The 18,144-nt window shown below is 45.2% G+C and overlaps 1 protein-coding gene across 11 annotated transcripts in view; it reads right to left on the reverse strand.

Moving 5' to 3' along the window:
* The window catches only part of LOC125985435 (fibroblast growth factor 12), a 45,123-nt gene that overhangs the window by 18,386 nt on the left and 8,593 nt on the right, over positions 1–18,144 (reverse strand). For 5 of the 11 annotated variants that reach the window (XR_007487313.1, XR_007487314.2, XR_007487315.1 and 2 more), the window contains 4 exons: positions 17,395–17,442; positions 13,881–13,991; positions 10,930–11,033; positions 4,079–4,277 (listed from right to left, as the gene is read on the reverse strand). Coding sequence is in view for 8 of the 11 variants with exons in the window: in XM_049748274.2 (XP_049604231.1) it covers positions 4,079–4,277; positions 10,930–11,033; positions 13,881–13,991; positions 17,395–17,442 (462 nt within the window). In the remaining 3 variants the exon portion in view is untranslated. Of the gene's footprint in view, positions 1–1,472; positions 3,576–3,793; positions 3,972–4,078; positions 4,278–10,929; positions 11,034–13,880; positions 13,992–17,394; positions 17,443–18,144 lie in introns of those variants that run through there. The other 6 variants (XM_049748282.2, XM_049748280.2, XM_049748275.2 and 3 more) reach the window with 4 other exon arrangements.

The following is an 18,144-nucleotide window of genomic DNA, read 5'->3' on the forward strand; positions in this document are numbered from 1 at the left end:
GTCTCAATTTGATGCACCTTTGCACTTAAAGTGCATTACAAGAGTCGCTTTGGTTAAATGTGATCAAATGGGAGAGATTGTTATTTTCCGGAACGCTATCATCTCCCTTCGGTCCAGGCCGAAATACACTCAGCTACATTTACAACCTAAATTCTACTATTTAGTGTATTCCCAATGGTCTGTTGGTTTTATTTCACAATGTTTTTCTTGCCTTCACTGCAAAAGAGGTTTCTAATTGAGTGCTCTCCGTGCCTCTTACCTCATCACACAGATGGTCAATCTTCCAATGAAATTCCGACACATTCACTTCGGACTTGGCCGTCCAAGAAAATTCTATTCAATTGCTTGTCACGGTTGGCATTTTTCTCCATTTGGTTTCGATTAGATTTTGTTATGGCTCGTTTGGTCTTTGCGTCCAGCTGTTGTCGTTAGCGTTAACCAATGGGCTTCCTCGTGCCACGTGTACCCCGTTGTCTGGTCACTTATCTTGTATTTAGTTCTGTGTTCAATTCCTGTTGATGTGCATCATCCTGCTTTGCCACATGGCCAAAAGTGTCTGACCGAAACTCCACCTGGATAGTTGCAAGCAGGGGTTTGACAAGCTCTCACTGTCCACATGGCAGTGAATGTGTCCAAGAACGATTTATAGTTGGACGAATACGTCAGGGGCAGGATAGATGACTGGACGGAGGAAAGACAGCCTAGTGTTTTTTGGGGAGCATTGTTACGACGGTGATGAACCGTTCGTTCCTTTTCCAAATAAAGTTAAGTTGTTGATCGGCCTCATTAGATGCTGCGGCGTATTTCTGTCTTTTCTCTGCCTCAGGAAGATGTTAAGAGAAGTTAGGTTTGGCTTTTTGTTAGCTGGCTGGCGTTTTATTTTATTTATTTTGGGGGGGGGTGCGCGTGCGTGCATAGCAGTTGTGTTTCAAGGCACTGCGCTGCTAGTTTGCTCGTTACGGGACAGAAAAGTTTGAACTAGCAATAAATATATGAATTTGCATTTTTGATGTTATTAGAAAATGAATGTGAATTTCTTCAGATATGCGTGGTTATTTTCAGTAGTAGCGTCAAGACTGCTCCATAAAAAAATGGACTGTCTCCTTGTCCTGTTTGTCCCTTGTGGGTGCTGCAGCCATTGTGCAGCAGAAGAGAAGACAATAACACGTCCTGAAAGTCAGGGGCACCTTCCTCCTCCTCCTCCTCCTCCTTCTCATTCTCTTTTGCCGGCATGGAAGGTCTGTTTCCATGACAACGAGAGAATTAAGGCCGAAGGAGCGCCGTTCCAAAATGACACCACGTATTTAAGAGGATAGCGAAACTGTAAATCACTCCGGCGGGTGAAATGATAGCGGAGGAAAAGGGGATTGGATTTGCGGCAATGCGAAAAGCCCCAGGCTGATGGATGTCGTCCGACAATGAGAGACGCGCAACAACTGCCAGTCATCGTTTGCAGCGAATAATTCACAGGGTGGCTTTGGTCACATAATCTTTATTCTGAAATAATCACTAAGGGGTTTTTTGTTTTGTTTTGTTGTGTTTTTCCATCATCATCATCAATGCAATTTTTTCTGACAATTCATAGTGCATATATGGGTGTGTTCCGATGCAGTGAAATCATCTGCGAACATAAAAAGAACTTTTTTTGTTAAAGCCTTTTGCTTTAACCATTCATTCGTTTGAATTGTTCTCAACGATGATCCCATCCAGTGACATGCATCGACATTTGCACCAATATAAACCTCTGTATAAAAGATACTTACAGTAGTATATAGGTATGTTCATATATCTCTATTTATGCTGGTCTCGCCGCACCTCTTGACTTCCTGTGTTGTCTACTCTAACGTCGCACGATGAGATGCATGGTACTTGAGAGCGGGAAGAAAAGGCAAAGAATGATCGACTGAGTGACCCTATTCAGCCAGTTGGTGTAAATTGCAATTGCTGGTATTTCAAAATCCATGTTTTCTGTAATTGCTCTGAAACACTCATGATTGTAATTGAAATTGAATCTGGAAGGATCTTACCCTTTTTCAATGGCAATTGACATTTTCATTATTCACAAACTGCCTGCGTAAGTTGTATACATACAACAGTTGGGGCCTTGTGTATGTTTTGTTGGTTTGTTTTACGTATCTTCCTAGACGACAAATATAAATGAGCTTTCTGCTAGATGTCATATGTTTTGATATGAATATACGTATGTGCACATTGTCAATAAACAAATAGATAAATAAAAGTATGTGGAAGGGGTCAAACGAATCCATTCGCTCTGAATGGTAAAATTGCCTCGGAGTCTGGAATGCACTGTCTGTACGTTTTGTTGTGCCATGAAATTTTTCCAAACTTTCTCGAACGCTTGGTTTGTAAACACCGCTTCAATGGACCAACTAGCACTTCCTGAGACACACTAATTGGAGGACAGGGAATTGGGTAATGTAGCGGACGCAGCATTTACACGGCAGCGCAGCCGATCGCTTGGCTTTCCGCAAAGACTTTTGCAGTTGATTGCTCTCCGTGCCAGGCCAGGCCAGGCCAGGCCAGGCGAGGCGAGGCGAGGTGGTGTGCGCCTCGACACAATTGCAAAAGTTTTCCATCCTTTCTCCCTCATCGAACAAGTTATGACGTAAAAATAGGATTTGGACTTATCGTATTACTGATGCTGGTCATTGCCTTTTTGGAAGGACGACAATATTTCCTGGTCTTCACTTAACACAACCGGCTCATTTCAAACATGTCTTAACACAACCAGCTCATTTCAAACATGTCCAATACACACTTGCTAGTAATAGTCCCTAAACACCTCCTAGACCGCACGGCTGATATTGCTTCAGACGCCGGACGCAATTTGTCGTCGCACTTACAGCACACACCTGATTTACTGACATCCCATGGTAAGCACTCTTGTGACTACATCACCAAATACATTCATGCAGAGCAGCTCTGGTGATTCAAGATTAATCCATGAGGGAAAAAACGGATTGGTGGACTGCTTATTATTGGCAAATCTAACACAAGAGAGTATTTAGAAAAGAATGCATATCAAAAGTCAGCACATAATCAACGCCCCCCCCCCCCCCCCCCCCCCCCAGCATTAAAATGTAAATGAGAGATGTTTGTGTGAGGAGAGGCCTCTGATCCATTGCGTCACAGCTCTTTTTGCATAAAATATCAGTCAGGTCCTGATCAAAAAGGTTGATATATAGATATACATATATAGTTTGACTCTGTTTCATAGTAATTCTTCTAAAAGTTTTCACAGGCAAGGGTTAAGAGTTTGTCCCTTCTGGTCACGAGTACTGTAATAGCTCCTTGGTCGCCGTGGCGACGATGACACTATTTCAGCGATGGTGCATCCGATTCGGGCAGGGCGGGAACTTTCCTACGGCCCCTCGCCTTTGAGGTGAGGGTGGGGGCATTCAAGCCAAGCCCCTCAGTGGAAGCCCCTCCCTTTCATTGCTATGAGGAGTCCTGGTTGACTGCTTTGCCGCCGTTCATGGTGGGGGTCCCTGAGCTTTTGCGGGAGCGGTGTTTGTCCTCGATCTCGTGCAGCGACGGCTCGCGGTACATGCAGACTGAGAGGGATGACACAAGGGTGACCGAATGAAGAAGGTATGAGTATAGAAACAAGGAGAAGAGTACCGTTAGGATCGAATGTCAAGTCCCAACTCCAACACATGAAGCAGCTATGTATGTATAGAGGAAAGCGAACAAAGTCAGCTGATGCGGCTGCTTTCGAGCGCCTCATTGTCAGCATGAGCGTCACAGAGAAAAAGAAGGGAGACAGGCAAACTCAAAAGTGACGGCAAACTTTTGATACATGTACTATGCAGTCGACACATTGATTTAGTGGAAAATAACTTCTGGGTGGGTGCCTTTCAAGTCAGTCTTGTCATGCTTATGCATCTTTCTTTTCAATAACTGTTTGTTGTCTTACGATTATGGTTGAGCTGGAGTTCATCTCAGCAGACCTTTGGACCGGAGATTCATTTGGTCATTCAGACCTTCAAACGTGACGGCAAGCAACTGCATACAATGCACGATCGATCAAATGTCTTGGGTTTTCTTTTCATGTTACCTTCAATGGGCCTTGGTACAAAGTGAGAAGAAGGTTTGGTCTTCTTGACCCGATTGCCTTTCATGACTTGGCCCTCCTTGGTGAGGCCGAGGAACCAGGCCCGGCCCGACTCCTGCTGTCGGTACACAGTGGACGAGTAGATCACATAGTAGTTCTCGAAAACGGACTCCTTGAATTTGCACTCTGGCGTGAACATTTCCTGTAAGAGCGGAGCACATCGAGTACAATAAATATGCATCACAATGTCTCTGCGCTATGAGCTCAATTCATGGCGAAAGATAGAGCAAATATTTTGAATTGAAGTCAAACTGAAAATTCATTTGAAGTGCGACAAGCCTTCCACATTCAAAAGGAGCGAGGTCAGGAGACGCACAACACACGAGTACACGCGTAAACACACATGCCACACAACGATGCTCTTATTAAAGATACCTACCGAGCAGCAATGGAAGATTTGTATCGCTCCGCATCAGTATCAAAGCGGCACGTCAAGGAGAAAGTCAATGAGTCGCAGGCGGGAAAGATGGAAAGGCTGTGTTGGGCATTACTGCCATGACAGCGCCGAGGAGCAAATCATGATCTAATGTTATACTTGTAGTATTATCACGGCCTCTGCGCGACTGCATCTTTCAAATGGACTTCTCTATATGGATGTCATTCTACTTGTACGCTGGTTTTATGTACTTTCTCGTGACTCCACTTGGCTTACATGGACGCGTCGACATTATGCAGTCCAATGTCAACATACCCGGTAAAATAATGGCTAAGAGGTTTTGATAAGTTTTTTTAAAAAAAAAAAAAATATATATATATATATATATATATATATATATATATATATATATATATATATATATATATAAAACGTACAGCATTGTGAGAGAATTTCTCAAAGCAGCAAGCATAAATGGCTTCAGCTTTAAAGCGTACTCCGGCTCTCGTCTTTATCCAAACCAGACAGGAAATGAGTGAAGTTATATTGGTGCCTATAGATGCAGCGCAACGGAGGATTTGCTTTTCTGCTTGATTTTGCTTTTTTTTTTTTGCTTGTCTCACTTTATTGGAGGCACATTATGGAAAATCCATTTTTTAATGGCTTGTATACAAATAGTTTGGCTCTTTCGAGTGCATGAAGTGGGAAATGAAACAACCCCGTAAATCTTTTCTTATCTGCCTAGTTGTGAAATATGAAGCGACCAGCCATGACATAGCAAAACAGCGGTCGCTTTTGCCAAGTGGCACATACTTGATTGCTTGGTGATTCCCCCAAAACCATTTTTTTTTTTTTAAATGTATACACTCCTTGTTTATCAGAAGACACCTTGGAAATGAGTCATGTTGTATTTGTGCAGATAGCTGTAGCCATGCAGAACAGCTGGATTGCTTTTACACAGCCTAATCGCATTTTAAAGCAAGATACGTGTGTGTGTGTGTGTGTGTGTGTGTGTGTGTTGCTGTGTTTGTGTGTTTGCATTATCTCCTGCAGGTTTCTGTGCCCTTTTAAAGTTGTCCAATTCCTATTCCCACTGGAGGTGACCATTTATGGTGTCGACGTGCATTGTAAAGTGTGTGAGTGCGAGGATGTGTGCGTGCCTGTGTGTGCGTGCGTGCGTGTGTGAGTCGAGCCACAGAAAGAATTAAAGTTGAGCTGGTAAGAAAATAAAATAGGTTGAGGATGTGAATTTCACATATTCTTTGAGCCTGTTCCATTTTATTAGATGCACAATTAAATCAATATTAACATAGGTTTTCAGTTTAATAGTCTACTATAGCAGGGGTGTCAAACGTCACGGGCCGCATCGTAGTCGGAGTTTCCCTTAGAGGGCCGTTATGATTGAAATCAGAGATTAGTAGAAACTGTTCAAATATTTTAAAAAGACAAGTTGCAAACAATATCTCTATTCTTTTTTTTTTTTAACGTGAAGACAATTTGTTATTTATTTGTGATTTTTATGCTCTATGACGCTCTTAGTCATTCAATAGACATTTTGGGGGTGTGCGAGTGCGAGTGTGTGTTTCTGCTATTTAGATTCCTGATTTTAAAAACCCAAATAGTCTTTCTGACCACTTGAGGGCAGTACAACAAACTGCGAACGTTCATGTTAATTAAATGCGCCCAAAGGAATAAAACTTGATCTCCATTTCAGCTATGAGATAAGCAGTAGTCAGTAGCTAATTGTGTTGTTTAGCTGTGTGCATTCATCTCATTGGGCTTATAAAGTATGGACTAATTAAAAAGAAAGACCGCCATATGTCGTCTAAAGACAACGTGTGTGAGTGCGAGTGTGCTCACGAAGCATTTCACAGCTCAGCAACAGTTTGAGTCACTGGCCGTTTGTTCTGAAAAGACGCAAGCATGCAAGGCAAGCACGGGAAAGGACTTTGGGAAGGTGAGGTCACCCAAGTCAACGCTGTACGGACACCTCTCGCGGGTCAGCGGCGGGGGGGGAGGACGGCTTCGAGGGGAGCCTGCGGACGTTCCGTCAAACTGCAAAAATATGGGCTGGGGCTCAGTGGGTCGGGTCGTGTCCTGCCTGCCTGCCTGCCTGTCTGGCGGCGGCAGCGGGCACATATGTGTGTGTGCGTGCGTGCAGGGAAGACAGGGACCATGCACACCATCAGGCATCGGCCCGTCTTCATCTGTTATCAGGTCAAGCATATTACAGCAGCAATTCTCAAACCGTACAAAACATATTGTACTAAAATACATTTGGATGTTTGAGGAATTCCTGGCAGTAAGTCACGCCACAGCGTCCCCTCCCAAGGACATGACTTGGGCTTCCAGTGTGTTACGTGCAGAGAAAAAAGCACTCGGGAAGGAAGGAAGGAAGGAAGGAAGGAAGGAAGGAAGGAAGGAAGGAAGGAAGGAAGGAAGGAAGGAAGGAAGGAAGGAAGGAAGGAAGGAAGGAAGGAAGGAAGGAAGGAAGGAAGGAAGGAAGGAAGGAAGGAAGAGGGCACAACGTAGTGACTTTGAAGTCTGACAGCGCACCTTGTTTGCAGATGACTGAGTGGGAAAAATGAGGTGAGGAACGCGGGTCGCAGTCTCTCATTAAAGTCATCTTCTTAATGGATTTGCACACATTGAAGAGGAGGAAAAAAAGGCGTGCAACACACTCGCCGCACTGGAAAATACTACATGGAATACGTAATGAAGCGGAGATGGTCGTGGTACAAAACCTGTGAAACAAAGAAAAGTGGAGCCATTTTGGAATTGGGGTTTTTCATGCTGCTCATGCTCAATAAAGGTTGGGAAACACTGTCCTAGACATATGGGTGACTTTGTAAGTAGCTGCAGAGGATTCTGGAAGGACTTCAATTTCAATTTGGGCACACGCCATCAAAAGGTTTAGGTTAAGAAAATCCCAGGACTGACACAGATTAGCCAAGGTGGCCAATTCCTTATTCTGGAGAGAATTCAGGTCAGCTACGGTGTAGACTGGTACGACGTACGGTAGATTCTCTCGCACCCCTTTTTCTCTCTAACACCCTCCCTCCCTCCCTCCCTCCCCACTTGTCTGTTTATCTTCTCTCCTTCTCACCCCAAAGAATCAGCATGTGGTTGTGTTGACCTTGCTGATGGCCTTGCAGAGAAGACAGTGATGATAAATGACTGCAACCAAACCACAAACACGTGCTAATGTCCCAGTGGTCAAAGAAGAGAAAAGCTGAATGGGGGAAGAAAAGACTTTACTTGTTGAATAATCTTTGAGAAATCATATTTGTTGTGGCCGAATGGAGATGGATGATAGCAAAGGTGCAAAAGTCTTGGGCCACCCTCAAGCAGTTGTTTTGCTAATGATGTCCCTCGTACGGCTCCCTAAAGCTCTCTCACAGAAAGCACAGACTGCCAATTCAAAGAAGCATTTTTGGTTTGAGCTTGTCCATCTGTTTGTTAGTTTGCAGTCCACTTCCTGGGAAATGGAGGATGAGAAACAGATGCTTGATGTTCTCTACTAATTCCACAAGTGACTTAATTCTTATCCCAACACCTTTTGCCAGATGCTCACCAAAATCCTTGACCCATGTATGACAAAATAGATCTGCCCTATATATTTCAAAATAAAAATCCATCCATCAAAAAATTCATTTCCAAAATATGTCGATGAATATAGTAGATGGAGACAGCTGGGAAGAAAGAATGACAAAGATTATAGTCATCAATATATAGGACGGATGGACGGACGGATAGCCTGCCTTTAGCTTTGACGATAATAAAGTTATAGGGTGCCTATTCTTGCTGTGCTGGGCAACTGCAAACTAGGTCATATTGAGAAGAATTTATGAATAATGGAAGGGATCTCTTCATTGTAGCCGCTCGGCCCCCCATGCACGCACGCACACTAACGGGGCTAAAAGCAATATCGAGTGCGCTCACCACAGCCTCATCAGCAAAAGCCTCAATAGGGCTGGAGCCAATCAACGGCGACCACTTCAACTGATGAAAGAAAGCACCAAAATGGCTTCCTAAAATCTCACACCGCAACAAGATAGACCAAAAAGAAGAGGATATCCCTCAATAACCACCTCCAGGAGGGAGGGAGGGAGAGAGAGAGAGAGGGAGAGGGAGAGGGAGAAGGAGAAGGAGAAGGAGAGGGAGAGGGAGAGGGAGAGGGAGAGGGAGAGAGAGAGAGAGAGAGAGAGAGAGAGAGAGAGAGAGAGAGAGAGAGAGAGAGAGAGAGAGAGAGAGAGAGAGACACAGAGAGAGACAGAGAGAGAGACAGAGAGAGAGACAGAGAGAGAGACAGAGAGAGAGCGAGCAGAGCGAGAGAGCGAGAGAGCGAGAGAGCGAGCGAGAGAGCGAGCGAGAGAGAGAGAGCGAGCGAGAGAGAGAGTGAGAGAGAGAGCGAGAGAGAGAGGAGAGCGAGGAGAGAGAGAGAGCGAGAGAGAGAGAGAGAGAGAGAGAGAGAGAGAGAGAGAGAGAGAGAGCGAGAGAGAGAGAGAGAGAGACAGACAGACAGACAGACTGCTGCGTATGCTTGAGATTTAAGGGGCAGAGATGACGGACGGTAGGAGAGAACCACCGCATAGCATAGATGGGCCGAGAGATGAACAGCCTGTTAGATAAGAGAGCAGGCAAACAATAAGAAACAAGTTGCATTCAAAGTCAAACGTTTTATGGCCGTAGTATCGTAAATGTGAGATCATCAAGCCCACGCTCCATTTTAAGGCTGGCCAATTTAGCAAATTCAAATTGACACCGCAATGTAGTAGAATGCCATTTTCAAGAGGGAGGGAGGGAGGTTGGGAGGGAGGGAATTTCTCAATATTTGACTTCACCAAAGTGCATTTAGTCTATTTAATTGAAACACACTTACAGCAAAAAAAAAAAAAAAAGAAAAATGCACATTTCTATTGCACGGCCAGAAAGGTCAAAATTGCATTTACCAGCCCATAAAAACGGATAATTAACAGGATGAATGAAGTGTCATGGCTGTTAGGCCGGAAGCTGCCATTTGACACTCACCAGGGCACGGCACGGCACGGCTCGTCTTGTAATTCATAAGAATCGTGACACAAATGATACTTTCATGAAGCGGGTGCACGCAAGCCCGGGTGCTCTATTTGGCGTCATTTCAATGAATCACACCACGACCTGGGTGCTATTTAACATGAATTCCACTGACGGGCGCTGGGAGCTTGTTTATGCGTCTTAAGTTCTGAATGAAAGCCGTCTAGCCCGATGAGTTGCGTCGGCGGCACACGCGTACTATTCTACGTCCTTGTCTGAACCCCGCAAGGGCTCCCGAGTGCGCTCCGATGGGAAATGATACAAATTTGCAGGACGTTCCATCTCCACAGAAAAATGGACGCCATCTGGGCCCACCCAGCTCACTCTTGATAAACCCTGCTCCCTTATCGGTACGAGCAATCAAACATGCATGCGCTGGTCTGTCCTTCAAATATTTTTGGAGGATTTTGACCAGATGCGTTGCAAGTAGCACGACCGTCTCTTTCCTTCATTCCCTGCACTTGCCAACTGGGTTAGGCACCACGAGACTGGAAGTTATATAAGCATGTTAACGAGGGATGGTATGTCTCTACTGTATCTGCGCGGAAGCCACCTTTTCATTTCCTCTGCATGTCAAACAATCCAGTGTGTTACAGAAGCGTGTTTTCATCCTCACTGTAACAGGCGGCGAAATGAAATATGACATCCGTGACTCTTTCCACCCCCGCTCGACTATCGGCTACCCACACTCGCCTGCGCACTTCTCGCATCTTACGCCGCATAAGAAATCTATCCGCATGATATTCACTCCCCCGCCATGTTCATTTCTGGAACCGAGTGGAATCATTTTAGTCGTGGGGACTCGGTACATACTAAATGTAGAATGACACACAACCTTAAGGAGTAAGACGGATGGACAGATGTCACGGGATCACCTCAGTGTCATTTCAAAGTCCTTGGATACCACACACTGTTTGATAGCAACTTTTTTTGCAATCAATTTGATAATATAATAATTGATCATAAAAAAAAATTAGCAATTTAGCTATGCAATAGCATCCCACTGGTCATTTTAAGCTAGTAAAACACGGTGTGCATATAACAACAAGTGAACGGAACGTTTGTTTACAGATCAACTCTACAGTGAGTCGATACGAGAGGCGGCAATTTGAAACGACGAGTCCTGAACTCAGTGTGGAGTTCAATGTAAAACATGCACCGCCATGCTGCGTGATCAACAAAGTGAGAGGGAGGGAGAGAGGATAAGTGGCTCATAACAACACAATAACAGTACATCACAAGGGCTCTTGTGCTAATGCTGGATATTCATCAAAGAGGCTAAAACAAAACGTGGGCTAAATATATACAGTCAATGCTGGTCACACACAAGTGCGGGTCTTACAGAGCTGTAGAGCATTCCCTCGCCGTTCATGCCGATGTAGAAGCCACTCTTCACTCCCTGGATGGCCACCACTCTCAGACCCACGGGAATAAGATTAAACAGGGCTGCACAGGCAAAGTCAGGCAGGCAGGCAGGCAGGCACAAAAGAGACAAAAAAAGACAATTTAGTTTTCACTTAACTCTCCTTGGCATGAGAGTGTCTGATCTCTCTGTCTCTGTGAGTGGACTTTCTGGCACTCTGACAGCAGTCAAGTAAACCAAAGGAACAAGACGTGAACAATGGCAAGCGCAGCCACCTGCCAGAGGAGCATTAGAGTAAAGCTTTGGCAACACTGGATATGGCTTCATTCATTTTCTTGTCAAACAAGATGAGTGCATTGGCTCAACGGTACGGTTGGAAGGCTAAAATGAACCTGCAGCGTTGTGGAGCTGAAGACAAATAGAGTGGATTGACAAGGATTTGCCCTTGATTGACAGGAGATGACAGAGTGACGCTGTAAAAGTTTCCATACAGCAGAAATAAAAAGGACAAAAATCCATCAGCACAAACTAAAAGACGACGGCACTCTGACATTCAGCTATTCTGCTTTATCGCAATAACATCTGTGACTTTTGATCAGATTTGACTGACTCTGCAACATAAGCGAGGCGCCTCAGTGTCGTTATCGCGTTCACTTATCACCCAACGCTGATTCGTGTCGGAACACCGCGTTAAAACAGAGACGAGCAAAATTGACTCGTGCCGAAATATCCCAGCCCGTTAGAAAGCGCCGCTGTTAAATCCTGGTAAATCACAGCCAGACGCCCCGTGATGGCAGCCCATTTTAATATTCAAATCATCGTGGATGACCCAAACGCTCCTTAAGGATGTTGATGGCAGCAGAGATATAAAAATGAAAAAAAAAAAAAAAAAGTGCTTATTAGAAATGATCATCATCCAGGTCATTGGTTATCTGAAAATGTCACTCTCGAAGCAATTTTCTTCTCGACCCTTCATTAGCATATCTAAGAGCCATTGCTATCTCTGCGCCGTCACTTCCACTGAATGCGAGGGAGGACATGACTGTGACTTTCATGGACTTTGCTTCCGGATGGCATGTGAAGGGACATTGTCAATGCACTGCTGGTTTCCCGCCTGTATTATTGGAGGGGGGGGGGGGGGGGGGGGGGGGGTTGTTAACGAGGGCAGACGTGCTAACGCAAGACTGTCCTCTGAGGAGATTCAATTTGGTTCAATAAATAACGACGGCATCGATGGTGGAAATGTACCCCCGGGCCACTGACGCGGCCCATTCACACGGGCAACTGTTATTGTAATGCATACATACCCTTGAGGCACACTCACGGCAAGCAAAGGCCTACTAAGTGTCCGCTCGTCATCCGAGTCCTTTTATGTCTTCCAGCTTTTCAAAAAGCACAAAGTATTCCGAGTCAGAATCCAATTTAACCGCACAGGTCAGGAGGGAAACTGTTCCAAATTTTGAAGCGAGGATCTCAAGTGATTAGAAAGTCTCCTTTCATTCCATTTATCACCTTTGAGCATTTGACACTGATGGAGTGTGAAGGTGTCGTGACTAATAAGAAATATATTTCGCCAGCAATTACTGAAAACCATCGAGAGATGGTCATCAAATTAATAACGGATCTGATTTCTAAAATGGGAGTTAATTAATCGAATGAGGTTTCACAGTCTTCGGTGTTAACAAGTTGTCACACTTGCCATCTTTAATATTCCAAAGTTTGTCAGCATATGCAGACAGATTTTTTTTCTATTCAATCATTTTAAATATTTTTTTTAAAAAAAGGAAAAAAAAGAAAAAATATGTTTTAAATAATTAAATACAACGGGAAAAAAAAAGATTTTTTTCAAGGGGAGGGGGCATCCTTGCAAATGATTCAAGTTATTCAAATAGATTGGATCAATTGATTGATCTTCTGATCGTTGGTTTTCTCCTTTTTTTTTTTTATAAGCTGTGTTTAGTGAACAGCTGAAAAAAATCCCCCAAAATGTTCATGAATTTTGGATTGCAGGTTGCATCATGGCCCCTCTGTACTGCCAATTCTGCAGAATAAATGGCCGCAGGTCAGAAAGCAGCATGGTTCAAGGCTAGAGGGCTAATCTATTCTTCAAATCCGGGTACCAGCCTCTCAATCAATACATCCATCCGTGCTGGATCTGAATCCAAAAGTCTTTGTGCCAGCACTCCCTTCCCCTTCTTTCTACCTTCAAACTGTCTGCACTTGCGGCACCACATACGGAGAATTATTTATTGGGTACAAACGGAGACGGCGGTATTTTTAGTTTCATGCGGCTGAATTATTCACCGCGGCCCTTCATCCCTGGCTGGGCTGACGTGGCTGCTTAACAAGGAAGATGACCTCAAGGCGGGGAAGCCCTCATCATACTACAAAAACACGAGAATACAGAACACAGATGCGGCAAGAGAAATTAAAAAAAAAACAATGAGTGCACAAAGGACGAGGCATCTTAACAAACGTTTCTCACTTAACTCTTTGCCCTGTAATCCTTCACTTGCCTTGATATGAATGCACAAGTGGTTCGTTCTCACTGAGGGCTTATCCGCATAATTGGAAAGCAAGACAGCGAGAGCTTTTTGTGTCCACCAGAAGGCTGTCAGGGTCCGAAAGCTTTGGCAAGATTATGATTAGTTTCCCACCTGAGCTGAGGGTAAACTTTAGCACAACAACATTCCCATGTAACAGATTTGTGCTAGGGAGGAAAGTGATATCAATCACAACGCATGAGTTGTAGTAGAAAAGGAATGCAACAGTTGTTTACAGCACATGTGAAAAATGATTTCTTTTTTAAGGCTTAGATTTGAATGTATGCCAATATACGACTTAAAAATGACTTGAAGAAAATATGTGACCTCATTATTATTAGTTACACCATCATTTCTTCCAAAAAGTGATGCGAAGGCGCCACTCACTGTTGTCGCTGTTCTCGTCCTTGCAGCCATCAATGGTTCCGTCCGGCTTCATCTGCAGGTAGAAGCCCTGCTGGCTAAACAGTCGTGTCACGATGCCTTTCAGCTGTGGCTCTGCAACACGCACGTACATGCACGCACGCAAACACACACACACACACACACACACACACACACACATTGGGCCAAACCACAACCCCCCCACACCGGCCCCGCAGGAGTATGTCAGACAAACAAAAATCTGAAACCATTTTTTTTTTCCATAGTACAAACAATAAACAAATCATTTACAATGAAGGTTGGGGGTGTACACCAAAGAAGAATATGTGTAGAGCATACATACATTGAATGTAAATACAATCTCAATGTCTTACTTACGTGAACCTTGCCAGCTGCTTACCAATAATGAATTGCAATGAAACGTCTGTTGTGTTAACGAAAGCCCTCCCGAAAGCACCTGCTTCCAGGGGAAATTCAACAAGCGCTTTGAACCGACACATTCTGACAGCGCTATTTCTTACTGGAGAAGTTTTTTTCACTCCGATAACCCTGACTGACCTCCAACTTTGAGGCTGTGTGTCATCTGGTGCCTCGCCAGGGTGCTGCTGAAAACGTTCAACACTTCACGGAGGGGGGGGGGGGGCGGAGATCAGACTAAAAAAAAAAAAAACTACTGGGCATCTGGCAATGCCTGGGTGAGGAAATATAGCCCTGTTTGATAAGGTTTAAGGCTAGTCATGATTTTTTTTTTTTGGCCCCCGCAATGGATGAGCCTCTTCGGGCACAGAGATAAACAAAAAAATCATTTTGTATTCTCCGGCTGACAAAGGGAACAAATTATGCAGTTTGTCACAGCAGATTTGTGCTAACATTTGCACTTATTTAAGGCAGGCCTGTGTCACACACAGGAATGTAGGGTGGCATGCAGAAGTGGACTGGGCGTGCCTAAAACGACATTCTGCCAATCAAAAGGGGCAGAATGCTATCAGAAATGACAAAAAAAAAAAAAAGATGAGAGAAGAGTTGAAAGACGATCCCAACATCAGCTACCAGTGAAATGTCATGGAGTATTTCCAGTTCTCGTTAGGTTCCGTATACTGTGCAACACATTCTGGAAAATCTGAGTGGTCGTCCTTCAAAGTCGTAACCAACTTAGAGGTCAATCCATTCGAGGGAAGCAACGCAGAGCAGAACAGAGCAGAGCTCAGGGTTTCTTTTACTACATCTCTCGAGAGCTGAAGGCTCAGGATCCAGACGAGTGAACATGGGGTTTTTTTTTTTCCTTCCAGCTTTTATGTCGAGCTGATGTCAGCTCATCGTGGGCCATCTGCTGCATGCACAGCAGGCCCACGAAGAAGAGGGATGTTGCAATGGAACCAATAAAAATGGTTTTAAAAAAAAAGGGGACGTAGCCACTGCGACCTCATCCTATGGTTTCTATAGGACGATACACCAGAGTTAAGACTCTATCTCAATTTCAGGTCAAGACACACTTTGATCCTTGCAACCATTTGTATACCATTTATCAGCACTAAGGTTGTGATAAGAACATAAAATCTATTAGTCATTTATTTATAATGATATTCTTATTGTGACTATGACAGGTCAGCCCTCACTGCAGGTGGCCCTCAATTAAGTTTTTAAAATAAAAATGTTCACTATAGCAGAGTAGTCTTTAAGTTGTAATAACAGTGTTCACCACTAGATGGCAGACATCACTCATTGGTGCCTCCAACCACCAGACAGTAGTGCATCAGAAGAGGAAGACAGAGCATGCCCTGGGTAAGCAATAAGTCAAAAGAACTGTCTTATTCCAGTCAAATAGAAAGATAGAGCCAATAATAAAAAGTATATATTTTGTAGGTTGGCTCCAGAAAATTAACTGTCTAATATACGTATATGCTGATTTTTAACTGGTGTAGGCATCACCAAATATTAATCGCACAATCGGAGGTAGAGTAGGAATCACTTTCATCTACAAAGTGTAGCATCAGAGGAATGAAAACACACGCACTCAAAAAAGACAAAGAAAACCCCAAACACACACACACACACACACACACACACACACACACACACACACACACACAATCATTTTAGATGCTCACTGCACTAACTTTTTTGTGCAAATACGCAGTCGGGCACTCTCCTCCCATTTTGCAGAAACGTAAAAGCTAAGTGATTTAAAGCCTTTCACTGTTAAATAATACAGCTCTTTCATTAACTGTTCAATAAAACAATGATCAGAGCTGTGCAGAGGCGAGCCCGTGGAAGAGGTTCATATCTTACTCACTCAACCGTGCATCAACCAAGACATCAATCCCCAACTCACCTAGCCCCGGGGCCTTCCATTCCCGGGACGAAGCCTTCATCATCCATCATCGGCTGGCTGGCTGAGGTGACCGCCGCGCACACGCGTGACTAAATTACACGCCATAAGCTCACTTCCATAAACGTGCGTGGCCATCGCCGACTGGCTCATCAGTTCCGATCATTTGACATTGTGTACAGTGTGAGTGTGCAGTACAAACAAAAAGTGACAGTGTAACGGTTGCCATTGTGTGTGCATGTACGTATGTGTGTGTATAGTGTGATGGCTGACAGCAGCCGGTATAAAAAGGTCAGACACGTAACATACTTCATACTAAACAGGACAAGACATTTAGGTACGCTGACAAATGGTGTCATGGCCGTGAAATGGTGAATGATCACCTGTTCTAATGGCGGCGCCCGCGCCCGCGCCCGCGCGCGCACGCACGCACGCCCGCGCCCGCGCGCCGCACACGCACGCACACGCGCACGCGCGCACACGCGCACACGCGCACACACGCACACGCGCACGCGCGCACACGCGCACGCGCGCACGCGCACACGCGCACACGCGCACACACGCACACGCGCACACACGCACACACGCACACACGCGCACACGCACACACGCGCACACACGCACGCGCGCACGCGCACACGCGCACACGCGCACACACGCACACGCGCACACACGCACACACGCACACACGCGCACACGCACACACGCGCACACACGCACACACGCGCACACACACACACACACACACACACACACACACACACACACACACACACACACACACACACACACACACACACACACACACACACACACACACACACACACACACACACACACACACCAATGTACACCTACACTAGAGCTTGACACACAATATTTACAGACTTTGGAGGAGCGAGGGTTTGACCAAAAAGAAAAAGAAGCAAAAACTAAATGAGGAGGCAGAGCCAAACCTTTTTTGAAAGACAGCCACACAGAGATGAGAGGACAAAAAAAGTCAGCAATCAGACAGGTGTTGAAGCGTCCCCCTTTCCTCTATACGTGTCCCTCACCACCACCCCCGACGGCCCCGAAAAGAGGAGGAGGAGGAGGAGGGGGGGGGGGGGGGGTGAGTCGACGTGGGCGCAAGATGGGGTGGAGACGAGAAGAAACACAGCACACACGGATGGAGGCTGAGCTACTGACCTAGCCTGCAGCCCTTATGGGCCACCTGTGGAGGTTTCGAGGGTGCATCTTATGAAGTACGGGGGGTGGTTGGGTGGGACAGAAGGAGAAACAGTCTTTTAAAACAGGCAGATTGGATTTCTTTTTTTTTTAATTGAAAGAAAGTCCAGCGAATCGGCTTGTAAAAGCAAAAATATGTCAAGGCATCAGTATGGGTGGCTTCACATTCATCACGGCGTCGCTCGCGTATTGTCCAAGAGTTACCTACCTGCCAAATAGTGAGCAACTCATTTTCTCATCTGGCATTTTATGGCACTGGAATTGTTTACTGGCACTCATCCCATATGAGCTTTTAATCAGTCTGCGGGACTCTCCCATTGGAGGGGGGGAGGGTGGGGGGGGGGGGGGGGGTGACTCACATCACTGTGCACCAACAGGGAATTATCGTGTGGCATCAATAAAAGCGGAGTAGCTCTTAATCACCGAGGCCATAGCTCCCTTCACTGCAGTAATGCTTCCCGCAATAAACATTTACCATTAAAACATTTCATCTGAAAAGAGCCTTGTGGTGCACTGCGGTGCAACTTATCCCCCTCCTCTTGAAAACCCCAATCAGCATTCATTTGGACTTTGGGGAATGGGGGGGGGGGGGGGGGGGGGGGACTGGCTGTTCACATGCACGACGGAAAACTCCTCGCGCATTCTGATCAGGGGGTGACGTCACAGCCCAAACATGTTCTCGACATCAGAATGGAACAGGTGGCTGGATTT

This window comes from Syngnathus scovelli, chromosome 17, assembly GCF_024217435.2.
Source record: "Syngnathus scovelli strain Florida chromosome 17, RoL_Ssco_1.2, whole genome shotgun sequence".
NCBI lineage: Eukaryota > Metazoa > Chordata > Actinopteri > Syngnathiformes > Syngnathidae > Syngnathus > Syngnathus scovelli.